The sequence below is a fragment of the Diabrotica undecimpunctata genome, chromosome 4, assembly GCF_040954645.1.
Source record: "Diabrotica undecimpunctata isolate CICGRU chromosome 4, icDiaUnde3, whole genome shotgun sequence".
NCBI classification, from domain to species: domain Eukaryota; kingdom Metazoa; phylum Arthropoda; class Insecta; order Coleoptera; family Chrysomelidae; genus Diabrotica; species Diabrotica undecimpunctata.
In genome coordinates this window covers 130,377,271-130,400,296 of record NC_092806.1, presented here as the reverse complement: position 1 = coordinate 130,400,296, position 23,026 = coordinate 130,377,271, and the positions used below count along the sequence as shown (strand labels likewise).

Below are 23,026 nucleotides of genomic sequence, written 5' to 3'. Positions count from 1 at the left end.
GTAATTACTGGTTTAGGTGGCAAAGGGACACCGGGAAGTCTTTCTTTATATATTTGCACCCTCAACGGAGCCTTTACAAAAACTTTTTTCATAAAATTTATAAAATTATTTACCAACGGAAACAGATTTCTTATTTCTTCAGCAATTCTATTTACCCCGTGGGCTACACAAGTGCAATGGATTAAATTAGGATAAAAATTCTTTAAATTAACAGCAGCTTTTAACATATATGCCGAAGCATCTGAAAGCATTAAAACTATTTTATTCACTGGTATAGCGTTGGGTAAAAAGAGGTTTGTTAAACTATCTTGTATAAATCGACTTATTGTTAAATTGTTTGTTTTTCCAATTCTTTAACGGCAACTAAATAAGGTTTTCTCGCAAAGTTTTCGTTCAAAATTCCAATCATTAAATTAGCTATATACCTGCCGCATACATCTGTCTGTTCATCCACGATAATATACAAAAAATTGCCCTCTAACTCCCGCTTAATTTTTGAAATACATTAAACATAACGTTTTTCCACAGTATGTTTTCTCAACAGTCATACTCTCGTCCGGTAAGGATTTATTAAGATATTTTTCGAAAAAGCATTTAAAACTAGGGTTATTAACTTTATATAGAGGAATGTTGGATGCAATCATCATCTGGCATAAATCAAATTTAAATGCGTCTTCCTCCTTTTTTTTTGAACTGCTTAAACTATCCCGCAGAGATATTTGGGCTAACTTAGAGGAATTTAGTTTTTCCAAATTACGTTTTTGAAGTGGGGTTCCACAATGCTGGTCAATAAAGTACTTTTTTCTACTTGAAATCTGAGAATTTAAAAAAAAAATAATTAGAATTCTAAAACCGCTTTAGAATTTAGTTATGTTGTGGGACGAGAAAAAAAGAGAAAAAATAAAACTTACCGATTTGCCGCATGGTTTACAAAATGCTCCATCTCCTAGAGAAATAATACAAACCAGACCAGGAGAGATAAACAAACCATTGATATTTTATGGTTTAGTAATAGAATAATATCATGGGTAGTAGCTACCATGAAATTTTAAAAAAGGCACAAATAGGCGGCATTTACGAAAAAAGGCAAAAAGTGCAAAAAAAAATTATAAGAGGCAAAATAGGCAAAAAAGGCAATTTGCCTATAATCCGAGCTTTATTTATTAAACAGCAAAAGCCTTTAAATTTTACTCGATAAATAAACTTCCAAAATTTAATATTTAATTAATATTAATTAGCTCTTGGAATATATATTTCCTTTAATTCATTATTTATAAAAGAATTAATGAGAAGTATATACTTCCAATTATCTGTATTAGCAGTAAGACAATAATAAACTTGCAAGTAGATTACATCTACACCACTTAGGGACTAGCTTATCAAATCAGAAAAACTACAATTGTTAAGTATATTTTTTACCGATAATAATTAGTATACAATATCATATCAATACTCATCTCCCTAAAAATATAATAAAAAGTTAGGTAATAATAAATTCAGTCGTTTTTGTACTACAAAACATTGCAGATAAACTGAGATTAAACCTTACATTTCAATACGTAAAAGAGTTCAAGAAATTAGTTAGTGATCAAAACTGAACTACAAGAATCAAAATGACTAATAAAATATGTAAGTAAATGAACACTTTTTAAAGTATTTGTGTCTCTACATGATTTTTGATTCCTAAAAAGCAAATTAATTCATTATTGCGTACGCTATACGTCTTTTTATTATTATTATAATATTACTTAAGTTGTATTCTTCTTCTTAAAGTGCCTATTCGTTCCGGATGTTGGCGATCATCACGGGTATCTTTACTTTATTTATTGCAGCGCGGAACAGTTCAGTGGTAGTCGTGTTATACCACTTTCGTAAATTTTGAAGCCAGGAAATGCGTCTTCTTCCCGGTTCTCTCTTACCCTTTACTTTCCCTTGGAGAATCAGCTGGAAAAGGCCGTAACGTTCTTGATTTCTCATTATATGTCCTAGATATTCCAACTTTTTAGTTTTGACGGTCATGAGAATTTCACATTCTTTCCCCATTCTACGCAGGACCTCCACATTAGTAACTCTGTCAACCCAGGATATACGTAAGATGCGCCTATAACACCACATTTCGAAAGCTTCGAGCCGATTCATAGATGCAACAGTCAGTGTCCATGCTTCCATTCCGTAGAGCAGAACTGTGAATATGTAGCAGTTCAATAGACGGCATTTTGTTTTTAATGATATGTCTCGACTGTTGAAAATGGTTCTCATTCTAACGAATGCTGCTTTTGCTTTTATTATTCGCTGTTTAATTTCTGTTGAGTGGTCCCATTGGCTATTTAAATTGGTGCCTAGATATGTATATTGCTCGACTCTTTCGATATTCTGTTGGTTGATTGTAAGTTGAGCGTTTAGTATTGGTTTTTCACTAATTGTCATAAATTTGGTTTTCTTTATGTTAAGAGCTAGTCCGTATCTGTTGCTGACTTCTGTTATGCGATTTGTTAATATCTGTATCTGTAAGTTGCATTACCACCATCATAATAAACCCAGATTTCTAAGTGACCTTATCCTGTTCTAACAATGTTTATCCATCTTGTTTTTGTATTCATTTTTCTTATCTATGTTTAACGACTCTTGATTTGTTTTTAATTGGTTTAATTTATTTATTTCTGTTTTGATGTCCTTTTAACGTGGAGAAAATATCCCAATGTTTACCAACCCATGAAACGGAAGAATACAGAGTATTATGTAAACTTGAATTGGAAAAGTCTATTAAAATTGAACAAAACAAAAGCAAAGAGGAACTAAAGGCTATAAGAACTTTAAAAAATGACGACTCCATAATCATCCTTCCAGCGGACAAGGGAAATGCAACTGTGATAATGGATAAAATTCAATATGAAAACAAAATTAAAGATCTAATAATAAACAGACCTTATACAAAATTAACAAAGGATATAATAAAGCCTTTGGAAAACAGAATATATAGAACTTTATTCAAGTTTCAAGATTGTTTAACAAGTTATCAAAGTAGATTAATTACACCTCGTTACAGTAAGACCCCTCATTTTTATGGAGTACCGAAAGTTCATAAAACGAATATACCATGTAGTACCATGAATTCTTCCTGTAGTGAACTATCAAAATTTTTATTAAATATTATACAACCACTTGCAAATAAAAATGACACATTTATAAAAAATACACAACATTTTTTAAATAAATTATCAAATATTGAATTTAATTCAAATAATATTTTGACGTAAGTTTTAACATAAATAGTTTATTTACGAATGTGCCATTAGATAGGACTTTAAATATAGTCAAGACAAAATTAGAGAGTGTTGATACATTGGCAACTAGAACAGGACTAAACATATCAGCTTTAATGGAGTTATTAACATTATGTACTGACAATACATATTTTCAACTAAATAATGAATTCTATAAACAAAATTTTAGTCTAGCAATGAGCTCTAGTTTATTTCCAATATTAACCGATATATTTATGGAAGATTTTAAAACAAATACTATTTCTAAACAAAATTTAAAACCCACAGTATGGTGGAGATATGTACATAACTTATTCTCAGTATGGCCTCAAGGATCAGAGTTATTGGACACATTCCTGAATGATAACGATAAAGAAGAGATAATAACATTTACCATAAAAAAGGAATATAATAACACACTACCTTTCCTGGATGTTTTAAACTGTAAGAACGATACTGGATATGAGACTCAGGTGTATAGAATACCAACACACACCAACAGATATTTAAACTTCAAATTAAATCATAACATTAGTATTAAAAACGGAATCATTAAATTCTTATACGATAGAGCGAAAATTGTTAACATCTGTTTTATTAAAAAATTATTATCCTTTATCGTTTATAAATAAGCAATTTTCAACAATCGACCGAATAGAAGCTACAGCATACACAAGGAATAATATGAGAAAAATAACAATACCATACATAATAGGATTATCAGAAAAACTTAAAAGGATAGGAATTAAATTCAACATTTCAACAACATTCAAACCAACAAACACATTGAGATATATTTTGTCTAAAACCAAACCTAACAACAAACAAGAAAAGACAAATAACTGTATTTATAAAATACCTTGTGAATGCAATCAATTTTATTTAAGTGAAACATCAAGGCCACTAAATTTTAGAATAAATGAACGTCAATCTTATATTAAAAATAGATAATATGATAGATCTCAAATATCTAAACACGCATCGGATAAGGATCATAGGGTTCAATAGAATAATTCAAGGATAGTCATAAAAGAAACGGATGGTAAAAAGAGAAAAATCAAAGAAGCAGCTCTAATTATGCTTAATGAGACCAATTGTGTCACAAATTCCTCGGCAGAATGTAGTAAGATCTGGTTACCTATATTAAAGAGGAAGTTATTAAAAGGAAAATACCAGTATTAGTAAGTCAGTAACATATCGAGGATACTTGCCATACATACCAAAGACTTGCCATGTCGGGATAGAGGTTTTTTTCTGGTTTTTCCCTCACAATTTACTATCGAATCACTAACAGGAGAATTTTACTGTCATCATGGCATGTGATGGTCTTTTTAAAGACAAATTACATGCTATGATTTTTTCTGACGGATATTCTTAAGTTAAAGTTGATTTCATGTAATCGAATGAACTATCTTACAAGTAATAAAGTCGTCCCAGGAACGCAACTCAATAATATTGGCAATATCATTTTAAAGTAGTCTACTTTAAAACGTATAATGTATGTCTGAATTATCAATTTAAATGAGTTAGATAAAATTAAATTATTAGAAGATTTTTCTACCAAGTAACAAAAAACAAACATTGTTTAATTTACTAATGTTTGTATTTTGAGAACGATTTCCGAAGTGGAAATTTAAACGTCAATAAACTTACTTTAACCTTTAATTGTGGCTTATTCCCATTTAAATAGTAATTACTTTTAACGTAATTCCTCATGAATATTCTTAACATAGACATTTGTTAAATTAAGTGGTCGCTAGAATATTTTTTACACAAATGGTCGCTTGGGTTACTTTGTACGCCAGACAAAAATATGGAGGTATTTAAGTTAACACTCTACATTTCTTAAATACATAGGAGTACCAAATGAACTGGCAGATGCACAAGGATGTGAGCCAACAAATAATGAAAGAAGAAAAAACACATAGGAATAAATAAATACATATTTTATGTAAAAAATATACCTAATAAAGAATAAAATACAAAAATTAAAAAGAATTCTTAGATGAACATAAAAAGATACAAAGAGGAAATTCATTTTAAGCACTTTCTGTTTGATTTTCAGTAGTTATATCCCTAGGACATTGATAACAGACGAGATAATTTCATGACAATCGAAAGCTCGTTCCTTGGTAACAGCACGAAGCCGAAGGCTGAGTGCTGTTACCAAGCAACGAGCTTGAGAAATTTGTCATACAATTATGAGGCATTCATCAATGTCCGAGGGATATTCGGCGAATAATTTTTCAAAAAAAAAATCATAACTCAAGATAACGAAACATTTATTTATTAAAAGTACAGTTAGTGAAAGTACAATTATTAAAATTTAAGTTAACATTTGATTCGTTGCTGTTCTCTACTATAGAAGATCTATTACCACGCATAATATTTATAATCTTGTTGTGGTGTTCTTGATCGAGATTCAAGTATGGTTTTATAGAATTCTGATTGCCATGGCCAGTAATTTTTACTTTGAACATTCTCATTGCCGAAACGTGACATTTTAAAATTTATTTGGATGAAGTTGTCAAACTCGATCGTGTTGTCATAGGGATTGAAAATTGCACTGAATGCAATTATCAGTCTATTGTTGACATGATTTAGTGAAACTGTTCCACATGACATAAAATGACGAAATTTTAATGGTTGTTAGAACAGTCAAAAAATTATCAGTAGTAATATCCCTAGGACATTAATAACAGACTAGATAATTTCATGACAATCGAAAGCTCGTTCCTTGGTAACAGCACGAAGCCGAAGGCTGAGTGCTGTTACCAAGCAACGACCTTGAGAAATTTGTTATGAAATTATAGGCATTCATCAATGTCCGAGGGATATTCGGCGGATAATTTTTCGAAAAAAAAATCATAACGAAACATTTATTTATTAAAAGTACAGTTAGTGAAAGTACAATTATTAAAATTTAAGTTAACATTAGATTCGTTGCTGTTCTCTACTATAGAAGATCTATTACCACGCATAATATTTATAATCTTGTTGTGGTGTTCTTGATCGAGATTCAAGTATGGTTTTATAGAATTCTGATTGCCATGACCAGTAATTTTTACTTTGAACATTCTCATTGCCGAAACGTGACATTTTGAAATTTATTTGAATGAAGTTGTCAAACTCGGTCGTGTTGTCATAGGGATTGGAAATTACACTGAATGCAATTATCAGTCTAATGTTGACATGATTGGGTAAAATTGTTCCACATGACACAAAATGACGATATTTGAATGGTTGTTAGAACAGTCGAAAAATTATCATAATAATGGCATTCTAAGCAAATGTGTGTGTTGATCACATGCTCTTTACATGATAGTTTACTGCATCTTTGGAACTTTATTGTAGTTGCTCTATTTTTTTTCTACCGCACTGGATACACCTTCTTTTTGTTTTGTTAGGTAGTTTTGGAGTCTCAGTTTCGGAACTCTTATATGGAGCTAAGTAACTTTTGATGCCAACAAATAGCTTTGTGATATACCTTCTGTTGAAAGAGGGGTGTCATTAAAGAAACCGCTAAATAGAAACATATAGAAATATATTAAGACTTAGGGCCTTATTGCAAGTAGTGGTGTTAAATAAAATATTCGAATTTATTCTTGCAATATTCATAAGGTGATTCAATACGACCAATGGCCACCGTCTAGTTCGTCTTTAGACAGTGTAATTGTTGCACATTTGGTCAACTACATCGATTCCCCCTTTAATTTCATTGTAGAATAGTAGTATCTCTGGTTTGCCTAACTTCTCAACTACAGAATCATCAGCGTGCTACGTAGAAAGTAATATGACAGTCTTATTTCTTTTTCCACTGTAGGATACAAGGGTGGTTTCTTTCCGAAATGCAAAAATTGAGAAGTGTATAGGTCTAGTTTTGCTTGGTTGTAATTCCGGTTGGGTCTCTCTTTTATTTTTTTTTTCAAAGTACCAACCAAATTAATTTTTCGATGAAGAAGCTCTTGAGATAATGTAGGTACTAATTATCTGTGGTCAAGTTCTTTTAAAATTTTTGAAGGGCTCGACCAATCTGAATCCAATATCTGTTGCAGTGTTTGGTAGGTTATATCTTCCTTCGGGCTGCTTGCCACAGTAAATTTCTAAATTTGAGACGTAAAACATCTTTGAATCACACAATGCGAATATTTTTATTTGAATATCTTAACTGCGTAAGATCGAGATGCATACCAGACCACTGGAATACAGCAAACATAATTCTTATTCATAAGAAAGGTAACAAAGGGGATATCAAAAACTACAGACCTATAAGTCTACTACCAATCGTATAAAAGAAATTCACAAAGATCATCAACAACAGATTCACAAACGCATTAGATGCTGCCTAGCCAAGAGAACAAGCTGGCTTCAAAAGTGGATTCAGTACCATAGCTCATATTCATACACTTCGAGAACTAATGAGTAGAGCTACTAATGAGTATTAATATGAAATAAGGCTTTCGATTTTATATATCCCAAGCCCAAGCAATAAAAGCTTTGAGCAGCCAAGGCATTGACAAACCGTATATAGAAACCACTTCATCTAGTCATGTGTGCTTGTGAAGACCAGTAAACTCAGTAAACTCTTCAGTTAACTCAAAACATAGCACTACCTCTCTAAACACACCCACCCCCTTCTTTTTTTATCTAATCTAAACTTTTTATATCTAATCTAATGTAATATCAGTTATTGGGAGTGCCTATTCAATAAAATGTATACATCAGTTGCTATTAACAAGTCCTCACAGACACTTTGTCTAAGGGCTAGCAACCCTAGTGCAGTCTTGCGTTGCCATGTGATCAAATCCGTTTGTAACTTAAACATCATAGTTATCAAAAATGTAACTCAAAGTTGATCAAACTACATTTAAAGGGTACCCATATATTTAGTAACTTCAAACATGGACATCCAGATAGCACTGATGTTGGAATAGTTATTCCGAAAACGTTCTGTCGTGTAGCCCGATAAGGTTTTTATTATTATACCTTTTATAAAGGAATGTTTTAATAGACTATACCTAGATATATATATATATATATATATATATATATATATATATATATATATATATATATATATATATATATATATACAAACAATACAGTTTATTAGGGCTGCAGTCAGTAGGTATGGCCGGGATGGTATAGAAACACTCTTTTAACTTTTGGTCGAGCTTTCGGAATTCTTTTATTCCTTCTTCAAGACAGTGTAATTAGAAGAAAGTGTAAATATTTACAACATATCTCAAATTGTCATTACAACTTACTAGTCGTTGAGATTATTTTTCTAAAGCTACGACACTCAATATTAAAAACACACATATAAAATATAACATTTAAAATAATGGACAATATAGATTTTAAAATTTAGTTGGAAGGTTAAAATTTTGTTATTGACATCTTTTCATGGTGTGTTTTGACTGATCCATAGAGAACAGAAAAAAAAAACAAAAATAGTGTAATTAAAAAGTAATTAGGAGTTCCTGCTATTATATTAATGGAAGTAGTATCTTAAACTTGTCTTGATAGTATGCAACATGTTTTGTATGCTGGTGTATTACGGTGTGTATATGTAAAAGTAAATCTTTATTTTATTTTTGATGTTTTGTCAGTAAGTAACAAATGTTGCTCAATTTATCTATGTCTGACTTTTTATTTATACAAGACGTATTAGATTTTATGAAACACATTTCCAAGAAAACACGTTTTGAATGGTTTTTTTCTTTAGCCAGAATACAGGAATCCTCGAAATTAAATTCATGTTTTAAAGTTAATGCATGTTCTGTGAGCGCACATGCGTTTATCTTTTTGGTTTTTATGTCGCTGCGATGTGATATTACTCTATTGTGAAAATTACGAGATGATTCTCCGATATACACGTTTTTACAGTTGGCACATGGTATAGAATAAACAACATTCGATGACTCCTGTATTGTGAAAGGATCCTTTGTCTTTGTGTGCAACTTCGATACCGTTTTCACATTCTTAGTTGCACATTTTAAGCCACTAACATTTTTGAAACTTTTAACGCCCAGTGTGAACACTTAAAGTTTACGGTTGAGAGAAGCTGATAATATGATTCCGTTTTTAGACATGCTTATACATCGTGGCAGTGATGGCATGCTAAGGACGGAGTGGACGGCTTAGAACATGGTCTGTGGACTAGTACGCATTTCGATGCGCATCGTCCCGCCTCGAATTCTCCCATTGACTCTTGACCTGGAAATCCCTATTTATCGCTCGAACAGCGCATATAAATATTGGCGATTTTCAGGTCAGCCAAGTCAGTCCCTCACGGGCTCTCCGAGAGCTTAGTGCTCTCGGCGCTCTGCTTTCTGCATTTATTTTCCATACTCCGTGGCTGAGAATTGTTTCAACTTAACTTGGTGTTTTTATTTCGGAGAAGGAATTGTCATGTCAGAAATATCTTGCCTTTTTCAAGGCAAGACACCGAAGATAAATATTTACAAGTCCATACCCAGTAAATGGACTTGGGTAGAGGAGCTCTCGACTGCAATATTCGAAGCCCTCTACAGAGCACCCGGGGATATCAGAAGGTGGTTAGACCCTTATTTGTTCCCCCGAGGTGACAATATACTCTCAAAAATCTACTTTCTCGCTATTATGTATAGCAGACAATTAACCTCCGTGTTTGGAGTTAAAAATTGGAGTTTTAGCCACATTCAACCACACTCACAATCTTATAAAATTAATTCTACGTATTCTTTACAAATTAGAAAATTAAAATGTGCGTATGTTACTCTAATTTAACCAAAACTTATTTAAACAAATATAGACTCTGATATTAATCTCTACAAGTATAGATAATTACGTACTTGACTTACAGTAATTAGAATACAAAGACTGAACTTAGTACGCTATTTTATAATATATTGGAGATATAATAATTCTTGTTTAATGAATATATAGCAGCTTTTATGGCTTAATAATCTTTTTTTTATTTGAAATTGTTATATCAATATCAGCTATGACCCGCTGCAGCTTTTACATGCTGGAATGAATGAGCTAAATACTTGTCTTGTAAGTTATTACGAAATATATAATTCTATCCTAGAATAATTTAAACAATCATAGAACATAAAACAATATTGTAGACTTATGACAGAATAAAATTTAAAATGATCGTTTTATGATCCTTATTTAAAAAAAATAATAGTCAAATATAATTATAACACACGCAAAATATACTCAGTGATATTAGAAGTGTTACACCCAGAGGGAATAATTTCTTGAACTTAAATTTTTGGCAACATGGTAGGTTTACATCAAGAATAAAACGATAACGTTGTCGTCAAGAATTTTTATTAACAAGTAATAAAAAAAAATAATAATGTATTTGGCGACCCCGTAGCTGAATACACTCCTGTATACGTCTTCTTCTTCTTCAAGTGCCATCTTCGTTCCGAAGGTTGGCGATCATCAGGGCTATACGTATTTTCGAAACTGCTGACCGAAACAATTCGTTGCTGCTACAGCTATACCATTCCCGTAGATTCTTTAGCCAGGAGTTTCGTCTTCTTCCTATGGACCTTTTTCCTGCTATTTTCCCTTGCATAATTATTCGAAGCAGTTCATATCTTTTGCCTCTTGTAATGTGTCCCAAGTATTGCAGTTTTCGTTTTTTGATCGTAAATATGACTTCCTTTGCTTTATTCATTCTTCTCAAGACCTCGACATTTGTGACTCTCTCGGTCCATGATATTCTCAGGATTCTGCGATACATCCACAGTTCAAATGCCTCTAATTTTTTGGTATCAATCTTTTTCAACGTCCATGACTCCATTCCGTAGAACAGCACAGAAAGTACGTAACATCTCATCAGGCGAAGTTTCATTTCAAGGCTCAAATCTCTTCCGCAGAATACTCTCTTCATTTTAGTGAATATGGATCTGGCTTTTTCTATTCTTATTTTGATTTCTGCTGAGCTATCGTTGTCTTCATTTATAAAAGTGCCTAAATATTTGTATTTGCTAACTCGATCGATAATTTCATTGTGTAAATATAAATTTTGGACATTTTGTGTTGATTTCGATATTACCATAAATTTAGTTTTCTTTATGTTCAAAGATAGTCCATATTCTTCGCTGCAGTCTGCTATCTTATTCACCAATGTCTGTAGCTCTTCAAGTGTTTCTGCGATCTGTATACGTCTAGGCATTAACAAAATGAGATGATCGATGTCTACTTGTCTCACCTCATTCCAAGCAGCTTAAACTTCATGTATTAACTGTGTCAGAGTCTGTATAATTTAGTGCAAAGTGGACAGTCTCCTTCTCATCATATCCCATACGTGTTCGATAGGATTTAAATTCGGAGCACGGTGCGGCCACGGCAAAACATTAACACTAGATTCTTGGAGAAAGTCCATAGTTTGACGAGCAATGTGGGGACAATCGTTGTCTTGCTGAATAAGGACGTCTCGACGGCCGTCGAGAAAAGTCAGTAAAGTGGTTTGTAAGATGTCATTAACATAACGCGCAGTTTGCCTCGAATAAACACAAGTGGTGATCGGCCACCATAGGCAATAGCACCCAAACCATTACTCCAACTGTCCTATCTTCATGCCTCTCAACAGCAAACCCGATATCTCGTCGCTCTCTTCGGCGGCGTCTTACCATCCTACGACTATCATGCATTCCTAAACGGAATTGTAATTTATCGCTGAATGCTACATTACGCCATTCTTACATCCAATGCTGCCGTTCTCTGCACCGATTCAAACGTTGATGGCAGTAGTCCGCAGTCAAAGGAAGAACTAGTCGTAGGCGGAATGAAACCAGTCCAAAGGCTCGAATGCGACGGTATAGTATACACATACTAACAGGTCTACCTACTACTTCAAACCATTGGTCAGTATTTTGACGCGTAGTAGCAAAACGGTCTCGCAGAGCCAGTAATCTAAAGCGCCTATCTTGAAGCTCTGTGGTACGCCTCGGTTGACTAGTTGGTCTTCTTCGTGTTCCTCTACATTCGTTTGTCCACACACGACAGACACGCATTACCGTCATTGCCACACAATTAACACGACGGTCAATGTTGGGATACGATAAACCCATATCTCTATATGCAATAATTCCACTCCTATCCAAATCGCTTACATGGTAGTAATTTTGGTGTCTTCGAACTCGAGGTATTTTCTTACACTGAATACAATTAGACTAATAAATATTAACTAGAAATTTCTATACAAACCGGCTTTCACAAATCGGTCTCTTCACAAAAAAATTTAAAGATAAAACTTTATTTTAAAAAAAAAGTAGAGAAGATAAAACATTGGTATTATTATTGTAGAATGTTTTAACTATAGTCATTCTGTTGGCAAAAAATTAAGTTTTTTTTAAAAAAAATTTTTCCTTCTGGGTGTAACACTTCTAATGTCACTGAATATATATATATATATATATATATATATATATATATATATATATATATATATATATATATATATATATATATATATATATATATATATATATATATATATATATATATTCAGTGACATGAAATCAAGCCTACAACGACGACTGTTTTAACATGTCGTCCTTCATTTTGTTTTTAACTTTTAACGTTTTTAGTAATTTTTAAAGTGTTTTTTAACAGTAACATTTTTAAGTTTAGTTGCAACCTCAGTTTTATCATGTTATTTAACGTTGTTGTTTATGCCACGAATCTTACATTCGGGTAAGTTTTTTATAGTTTTTTACAGCCTTTTTGGCACCATTCAATTTGTTACAACATAGTAATTTTCTTTGTAGACCTTGATAAAGGTGGCAAAAAACCACCGAAAGCTTGGATTCAGAATAAATAGTACGCCTTAGCAAAGCTCTATTTTTTATTGACTACCACACCCAAAAAGAAAAAAGTATTTACATATATTTTTTCCAAACTAGTCAAAAAACTTTGGACTACTTTTTCTTATATATATATATATATATATATATATATATATAACAATATATATATATATATATATATATATATATATATATATATATTCTATAATTATAGTTGCACGTCATTCTATAATTATAGTTGCCATTAATTGAAAGTCATATTATAGTAATCGTGAAATACAACAGTACTGCTTTATTCAATTGAAAATGGCAAATAGCCAAAATGTTTAAGCAATAATTAATAGTTTTATTTATAACAGACCGACAAATCCAGGAAATAAAAATGTTTCTCAATAATTTCAAAATTAAACTTACATTAAAAGTAATTATACCCATTTGCATACATCTTTCTGCTTTACTGCAATCACCTTAAAAAGAAAAAGGTTTATGTCGTAAATGTGAATATTGTCAATCCAGTCTTGCGGTGTTTCCATCTTCGTTTTGAGATTAATGACACCCATATTCGAATCGCTTGCGAGGTAGATAGAAATGCACACGAACCAGACAAGTTACTTTTATGAAATCCAACCGTCTTACAACATTTACAATATAGTGATTGAAACGGACCATCGTATAATTTTTGTTTTGGCCTCTGCTCCGTCACAAAAAATGTGAAGGTGTCTTACCTCGACTGGTAGTCGATTCATCATGTAATTAAATAAAAAAATGAATACTTCATCTGCCCCTTTTTTCGAAACAAATTCTGGATATAAGTAGAAAATGCTATCATGATTCGAGAAAACGTAGATGTTGAAGCTAAACATTAAGAGCCACCTACGATAGTACACATCGTTAGTGGTAAAGTTTGGAAGAATAACATTTTCCTGATAGTCGATGGCAATGTATGTGAAAGTAGGACCCTCCTTAGCCCATAACCGTTCGTTTCGTTTTTGGTCATAAAAAGTCTGGGCCTTTCGTAGATGTAACTACTCTTTTCAAGCTTATATAAATCGAACAAACGTAATTTCTATCGTTTTAGCCCAATTCAGTTTTTGAGTGATTTAATCACATAAACTACACGTATCGGAACGAGGATAGCATAACCGATAAGTTTTGTTTGAAAATCAAGCGAAATATGTAGTACGAAGAAGGATTTTCAGGGTGCAGTTCTATGTATATATTATGCATTTTCAACATATTCAATTCTTTTGGTATTTATTTATTTATTTTTAAATATGGATCTGTTTTTTTGGAAACCTAATAATAATTCTACTATCGCTAAGATAGCAACTTTATAGTGTTTTTATGAATTTGGTTATTATTTAGTTTGTAAGCAAATTATAAAACATTATAGTTGTATACATATTTAAAAATCAAATTCGTCCAAATTCTACAAAAACACATCATCACAAAATGAACACTTTTTTGCTCGAAGCCATTCTTTTCATGCTCATGGGTTAATGTTCAGTTCTGATATGTATGCAATATTTAAATACCTTTAGATAGCAAATTTTAATCTACAGATATATTTCTATATCTCTACAAATAAGTTTCCTAACGTCACCTATTATAATTTTTGGTAATCTTAAAAACATATAAACATGTTCTATTTCCTAACAAAAAAATCTAAGTAAAAAAATATATATATGTTATATATATATATATATATATATATATATATATATATATATATATATATATATATATATATATAAAGACGTTCAAATTATCGGGTAAAGTGGTCTGTAATAAAAATCTTTCTTTTTTCTAAATTACTCAATATTTCGCCATTTATTTAATAGCTTCTTCAGGAGTAAACTAAAACAATTTGAACATTACAAAAAATGGCGTACAAATACATTTTAAAACACTCACAAAATTTAAAAGATTTCGCAAATAAAAACTGACATTAAAGTATTTGAAATATTGAATAAATGGCGAAATATTGAGTAATTTAGAAAAAAGAAAGATTTTTATTACAGACCACTTTACCCGATAAATTGAACGTATTTATAAATTATTTTTTGGTCGAAATAATCATTTTATATATATATATATATATATATATATATATATATATATATATATATATATATATATTATATCAATGGTATTCCGGGTTTGACTCCGCGTTAAATGTTGTTGGTTTTGATAAAAACCATTTTGACGACGTTTCGGCAAGATCTCACTTGCCATTTTCAAGTCTCTCTGGATGGTCTGCTTCTTGTCGATGTTCGAGTGCTCCCGAACTTCCACTCGAACATCGACAAGAAGCAGACCATCCAGAGAGACTGGAAAATGGCTAGTGAGATATTGCCGAAACGTCGTCGTCGAAATTTTCTATACTTTAATTATGACTGAGAGCTAACTTATCCCTACAAATTCGGTAATAAATACGAACGATTTTTTAACACGAAATTAATTTTTTTTTACTATACATAAAATGTATGATAGTTTAAATAGTGCTAATCTTTTATCTATATTTTTGTCTCTAGTGGACGCCATACCTCAAAGATATGTTCTTGGAGTTATGGGTTTCTTCGCAACCACTAACACATATGCGATGAGGGTTGTGATGAATATTGCTATTACACAAATGACGCTCCAACAAGCAGCCACACATGTCGATCCCAATTCATGTCCCGGAGATGAAGGAAGTTCAAGTGGTAATGGTACAACAACTCACGTAAGTACTATTTAACAAAATTCACAATATATTAAATAAAAACATAATTATAATTAAGTTGTAGTAACTGTCCTTTGATTTGAAATGAATTTACCTTAACATTAATCTTGTGCGATAATCAAATAACTTAAAGCTATTAGTTCTCTCAACATAAGAAAATCTTAGAACATTTGCTTTTATTAATTCTTAAGTTTATGAAAAAATATATTTTTTGTTATTTTCAGATAAATGATCCAGTATATGACTGGAGCGAAAGTACAAAAGGGCTAATTCTTAGTTCATTTTTCTATGGCTACATAGTTACTCATTTACCTGGTGGAATGTTAGCTGAAAAATGGGGTGGTAAACATACTTTAGGTATAGGAATTTTAATAGGGGCAGTAATGACGGCCTTAACTCCTTGGATTCTCACTGCCACTGACGGTAACTGGAAAATATTGATGATTACAAGAGTTTTTATTGGATTTGGGCAGGTATGTGTAATATAAATATATATATATATATGTATATATATATATATATATATATATATATATATATATATATATATATATATATATGTAGTTAGGTATTATTGACTGACACGTTATGTAAAATAAAGTTTTATTATGAGGTTGCAGTCATTAATAGGGCAGGAAAGTGAAACCCTTTGTTCTTTATCAAGCTTTCGCAAAATTTATTTGCTTCTTCAGGATATGCTAAAATATGGTATCAGTAAATACAATGAAATTATAATTAAATAGCATTGTATAAAACTAGTATAAAAACTTACAACATGAGGTTAATCCATTAAATTTTCAAATTTACAAAACATTAAAACTTAACTTAATAAAATTATATAGTTATGAAGTACAATATTTTAATTTTATTTAATTTTGTAGAAATTCATTATGACATTGATTATGTTGATGTTTGATTTATGTCAGAAAGACACTTGTTTCTGTTTATTATATTTTTTGTTATTGATAACTAGCTTTTGATTGTTATTATGGTTACGTACAAAGTGGCGCCAAATATGAATATTTAAATTTTTTGAAATTATAGTATTTATAGTCAGAAAATCTAATATTAGAAAATTATAGTATTAATTTTCGTAAGATAGAATGTAATTATAGATATTGCTTAGTTTATCAATATCAGTTTTTTTATTAACGCATTGATATTTATTTATGCATACCATTTCTAAGAATTCCCTTTTATTTAATTGGTTTTCACGTCTTAATATATTAGTTTCATTGAAATTAAATGAATGATTTTTATTAATTGCATGATCTATTAATGCACACGTATTTTTATTATTTCTAAGGTCACTTTTATATCAAAATTTTCGCATGGTATTATATAAACTACATTTGAACTTTCCATAATACTAATAGGTGATTTAGTTATATATATATATATATATATATATATATATATATATACTCAATCCATCGATTGATTATATAGATTCATATCCAATCTGGACCATTACCAAGTCATTTCCTTAATACAACACCCCCTTTCTTGAACATTTCTGTTAACTTTGTTTGAGCTTAATGAGCTTCGGCAATATTTCTGATTCAGCTAGTGGATATTTCAATATCTCCTCATTACATAATTCCTCTATCGTTCTTAATGCAAGGTATGGCGATGCCGTCGTACTGTATCTTACTGTTGATAACTGATACTCCATTATCAGTTCTTTTACGGACCGTCTCCATTATATTTTCTGGTAAAATTGACCTTCTTCCGCTATCTTTATTTGCCTAAACATTTTCGCTAGTAGTATATGCTATTTTATACGACCTCCAATTTATTAATATATTTGTAAGATCTTGTTGCAAACGAAGTCCAGAGTGCATTAAATCATTGAGATTGATTCCTGTTGAACTTTTACTGAAAGCGTCAAACACGGCCCTGCATTTTGTCGTACTACTATCCTCTTTTATTACTACATGATGAGAAAGGTAATACCCTTGTTTATTGCCTGATCCATTGTATTCAACTCCATCTGTCCTAAGTCTTCATATTCCTTTATAAATTTCCTGTACTCTTTTTCTAGGTTTTCGTCTTTTTGAAATTTCTTCTCTTATTGCAGCAGTCTCGCGTATAATTGCTGTTTTGGGTCTCCTAATTGGCTTGTATTAAAACTGAAGGTTATCTAAACTTCAAATATTCCTTCCTTATCCCTTTATACTGTTCTTTTATAATATTCTTCGTACTCTTTTTCTTCTACTGAAAGAGTATTACTTTGACCTACGTCTTCTAACTCCCAATATTTTTTTATTTCTTCATATATCTGTCGCCTAGATATCATACTGAGTACTTGTATATTAGGGATATTTTCTTGTTGTGCTATCCCTGACATTATCCAACCCAATTTAGTATTTTGGGTTAGCAAACCATCCTTTGTTCGATCTACTCCAGTAATATCATACTATCATATATCATACTATATCATACTATACTTTTATAATATCATACTATATTCTTTGGCTCCTAACAGAATCTCTATTGGACCTGTTTTGTTAAAATTTGGATCTGCCAAGACTGAGTTCCCATGGTTCGTTTCTTTTATCTTAATCTTCTTCTCCGGTAGATTCTTTGTTATTTTTCGTAGTACAAGTGCTTCGGTCTTCATTTCAAATTTATTTCTGAAATGTGCTTCTAAGTTTAATGTCACGCTCCATTTCGACGTCCTTTGATCCTCATTGCAATTCCAGATATCTGGACGTAGACAGCCTCTCTTTTTATTCCGAGACTTGTAGCGGTCTGCTATGTAATTAATGATGATTGTGAGCCTTGGACAATCAATGCTCTCATCAATTGTAAGTTTCCTCTTAAGTCTCTCACTCGTACTAACGCAGTTGCAACTAGCACTTCTTTATTATGATGACTTACTAATTTGTGATTGAACACAACCACTTTTATAGAGGGGTGAAGCGGATTTTTATCAAATTTAAGTATATCGTTGGCAATTCGTATTAGTGACATAAAGCAATATGAAATATATGGAATAATTACATTGAATATTGCTGAAACAGTTACTGTATTATTTTGGAATTGCTGCATATTGCTTCACCAATTACTCCAGATTTATTCATTTGTGTTGTCGAGCAATTATTGTTAAAAAAATTGTCTGTATATATGCACATCAGTGAAGCGTCAATAGTAGTAACAAGATGGTGGTGGTCAGTGTATCGTGTGATACCTTTTCCTGGATTGTAAGTTTTTCAAGACCATTTTTTCGAAACACGTATCAGAAATATCTTATTGTTTGTTTTGATATTTGTATTCTTATTTTTTATGCTTTGCTGATTCAGTATACATTAATTTGTTTTTCGGTATTTTGTATCCATGGTATTCTAATATCACTTATCTATACATATTTTGTTAATTTTGTCATAGAACTTTTTGTAATTGCTGACCGGCGCTTTATTTCTTCAGTACATCCCTAGTTATTAGTTATTAAAGAGCTTAGATACACAAATTTATTTTCAACAGCGATATTGTTTATTACCCTTAGACGATTTTGATTGTTGTTGGCTCTGTAAATTATTATAAATCTTGTTTTGTCTTTGTTTATTTTAAGACCCACTGTTAATCTTATGTCTTCAATCCATTGTAGCAGATAAATCAGTTCAAATTCGGAGCTAGTGAGGATGGTTATGTAATCAGCATATCTCACCGATAGTAACCGTACTGTTTTAGCCGCCTTTAGAAGCTTTCCCCATTATCTATTTACTATATATGTTATAAAAATAAATAAAAAGGTTTAGTAAGCAGCCTTATCTCACGTCCTTTATCCTCCTTTACTTTGACCCTTTACTGGCATGATTTAGGCTTCCATTTTGGATAAAACCTATCACATTTTACTCCTGTTGACTAGCTCGAAGGTTTTACTATATTCTATGAAGTACAGGTATGTTGCTCTCTAGAATTATATGTAAAAGTATCTTGCTGCAGTGCATAATGAGAGCAATTGTGCAATAGTTGCTAGATTAGTTTTTCGCTCACTTTTTGTGAGCAATTTTGGTTTAATCCCTCAAAAAAAATATTTTGAAAATAATTTCAGAACCGTTTTGTTTTCTAATTTTTAAATTTTGGTAAATTCCTTTATTTAAAAAATGGTGAAGGCACTTATTCCTATACGTGTCTCAAAACTGCTTTTTTATAGAGCATTTTTAGTCAAAAAGGCTTTAAAGTGAAACTAGAATGTTTTGATACCATTATTATTATATTAGAATTTATATATATTTTTATATTTTTATTTTTTTATTTTTCAAATTATTTTTAACCATGCCGTTTAAATATTTTTTTAATTAATCTGTCTAAATACATAATTATAAATAATTTTTTATATAAGTACTAAGGTATGTTTAAAAATTTATTTATGATTTTTTAGGGTACCAGTAATCCAGCAATTAATTCACTTCTTGCCAAATGGGTTCCATTAAAAGAAAGAGCAACAATTGGTACCTTGGTCTTTGGGGGGAGTCAAATGGGTACGTATAAGAATATTTTTTTATTTGTTTTATACAGAGTAGTTCTATATAAGGTATATTAGTCTACCAATTATATAATGTAGATTTTTTTATTTAATGTATGATTATCGTCATAGGCCGAAACTCTAACTTGCAAAAAACATACTGGTGATAAATTACCTGGTACAAAGTGACTAAATCACACCAAGACAATTAAAGAACAGACCTGGACCAGACCTGGAAATAAGAACAAGGTTAAGCATTGCGAGAGCATCTTTCCTTAAGGCGAAAATCTTGCTAAGAATTAGTTACCGCTTTAAGGCCTTCGAAATATGCATTACCGACGTATGCCGAATATATTCTTGGTAGATCTTATCATAAATATCAAAGTTTTTAGAAGAAAAAACTGAGAACTGCTAATATTAATCAAGATGAAAAAGACCGCAATTGCAGGAAAGTTTCTAAATAAATGTATACATGCGGAGTTTCTTAAAAAGAAAGGAAATAGATAATTTATTCTCTTTTTTTCAAATAAGAGATAAAAGAATGGGAAGAAGAACTTTGGGAATCACATCACGAAGCGTTTAAAATAAACATAAATTCTCCCCTTATAAAAGCTAAAAAACAATAGAGTAAAGCAAAGATGATGTTTGTCGCCGATGCTTTTTAAAGTATTTTTAAACAATGCTTTAGAAATTCGAGAAAATGTCAAAATATGGTTGTCCTTCTCAATAATGCAACGATTTACACATTATGTTTTGCAGATGACTGGATAGTACTTGCAAAGGATTGTATTCTTTAGAGGAAAACCCCAACGTAAGTGGATATGGAAGGGTCCGAACAGAAGAATAAAAAATGAGATTTATGTCATAATATCAGATTGAAAAATATAGTTCAGAATGCTATGGTATTGAATAAATTTTCAATAAGGAGTGACCATAAATTAATTAGAGCAAAAATTACATTTAAAGTTAAAGTCGAAAAAATAAAAATTATCCTCAACAAGAAGAGTAGATGGATGTTCCCAGTAGATGTAATACTTTATAAAGAAAACTAGTTTAACTACACATGACTTAGATAATATCAGCATTTAAGTCAACTTTCCCATATTAATAAACTTTTTACAAAAATAATTACAAAACGATTAGAAAATAAATTGGAATTTTACCAGCCCATAGAACAGGCAAGTTTTAGAAAAGGCTACGGAACAAAGGATCTCCCATCGGTAATAAAAAATCCTATAGAAAAATGTACTAAATATAATAAACCACTAGTTTTAATATTTGTTTATTAATAAAAGGCCTTTGACACCATAACTCAACAAAAAATGTTGAAAGCGTTGACAAAATGTCGAATTGTGCCTTAACTGTTAACAACAGAAAGTTAACAAAATGTCGAACCGTGTGGCTTATAGGGCGATAGAGCGTGCCAAACCACCAGCTACGACGAAGATCAGGAGTGGCTGATGCTGTAGAAATAATAGCAACACTAAAGTGAAAGTGGGCAGGTCACGTGGCCCGATTGACAGATAACAGATAAACAAAGCGGATACTGGAATCGATACAAAGAGATGATGCATATCGAAGTAGAGGTCGTCCATAAACAGGTTGGACTGACAATATAAAATGTTGCCATAGAAATTGGATGCCAGAGGCCCAAAATCGAAGCAGATTGAGAAATATGAGGAAGATCTATGTGAAGCAGTTGACAAGCGAATATTGAATGACATATATCGTGTATATATATGGGATCTACAGCTTATTTTTTTCGAGCCATGTATATTTTTACATAGAATAGAATATAATTTATTTAGTCAATATACAAAAATAGTTTTGTTTTTGACAAGTCCATAGTATATGGTATTACAGATAGTAGTCCTACTATATACAGTAGTACATAGTAGTACAGATGTACATTTTTGTGGGCCTTATTTGTCATCAGTTTCAGTCTAGCAGTTTTCGAAAAATACTTTTGTTTTGATTGAACTACAAAACGAATTTACTGAAAAGTATATAAAATGTTGAAAAACAAAAATAAAACTGAAAATTACCAAACTTTGCCGTTTGGTTTGCCAATTTCCTTCGTAGAGACGACTTTGGAATAGTTTTTATCTTGTTAGTAATAAGAATTTGAAACATATTACTAAATACCATGGACAAAAAATTTAACTATAAGCATATAAATTAGTACAGGTATATTCCATAAAAATATTTTTTGTATATTTGGAAATTTAATTTTCATTAGAGCAAAATGTTTGTATAATTTTACAATTAGGTAGCTTACTTATCCTTTTTTTTTCAGTTTCTCTTTATTGTATATACATAAATAATTTGTTTAAAAAAGTGTCTAAATAATACTTAGAAAACTTATTTTTAGGTACAATTATTTGTAGTGCCATATGTGGTGCGTTAATACACGTTACAAAATCATGGGCGTCGGTGTTTTATCTTTTTGGAGGATTAGGTATTTTATGGTATATATTGTGGCAGATTCTTTGTTATTCCTCACCGGAACAACATCCATTCATTGGAGAAAAGGAAAAAAACTTTCTTAAAAAAGAAATAGGTATTTATTTTTATTTTAATAATAATATTATGTATGCATAAAGTTGTTTCCAATTACTCAATTCTTAAAATTCATAGATTATTAAGATCTTATTAGTTTGACGTGGGACTAAAGAAAAACAGAAAGACTCGTCATATACAATTTTTCGTTGATCCAGTGTTTAATAGGTGTGCCAAGATAGAGCTGGAGAAC

At 31.1% G+C, this 23,026-nt stretch overlaps 1 protein-coding gene across 1 annotated transcript in view; it reads left to right on the top strand.

Annotated features, from left to right (window-relative positions):
* The first annotated feature begins 1,470 nt into the window (after nucleotides 1-1,470).
* The window catches only part of LOC140438399 (putative inorganic phosphate cotransporter), a 36,120-nt gene continuing 14,564 nt past the window's right edge, over nucleotides 1,471-23,026 (top strand). Inside the window, exons 1-5 of the mRNA XM_072528080.1 lie at nucleotides 1,471-1,629; nucleotides 15,613-15,803; nucleotides 16,028-16,276; nucleotides 20,191-20,290; nucleotides 22,646-22,834. Of these exons, the coding sequence (XP_072384181.1) occupies nucleotides 1,614-1,629; nucleotides 15,613-15,803; nucleotides 16,028-16,276; nucleotides 20,191-20,290; nucleotides 22,646-22,834 (745 nt within the window). The 5' untranslated portion in view covers nucleotides 1,471-1,613. The remainder of the gene's footprint in view (nucleotides 1,630-15,612; nucleotides 15,804-16,027; nucleotides 16,277-20,190; nucleotides 20,291-22,645; nucleotides 22,835-23,026) is intronic.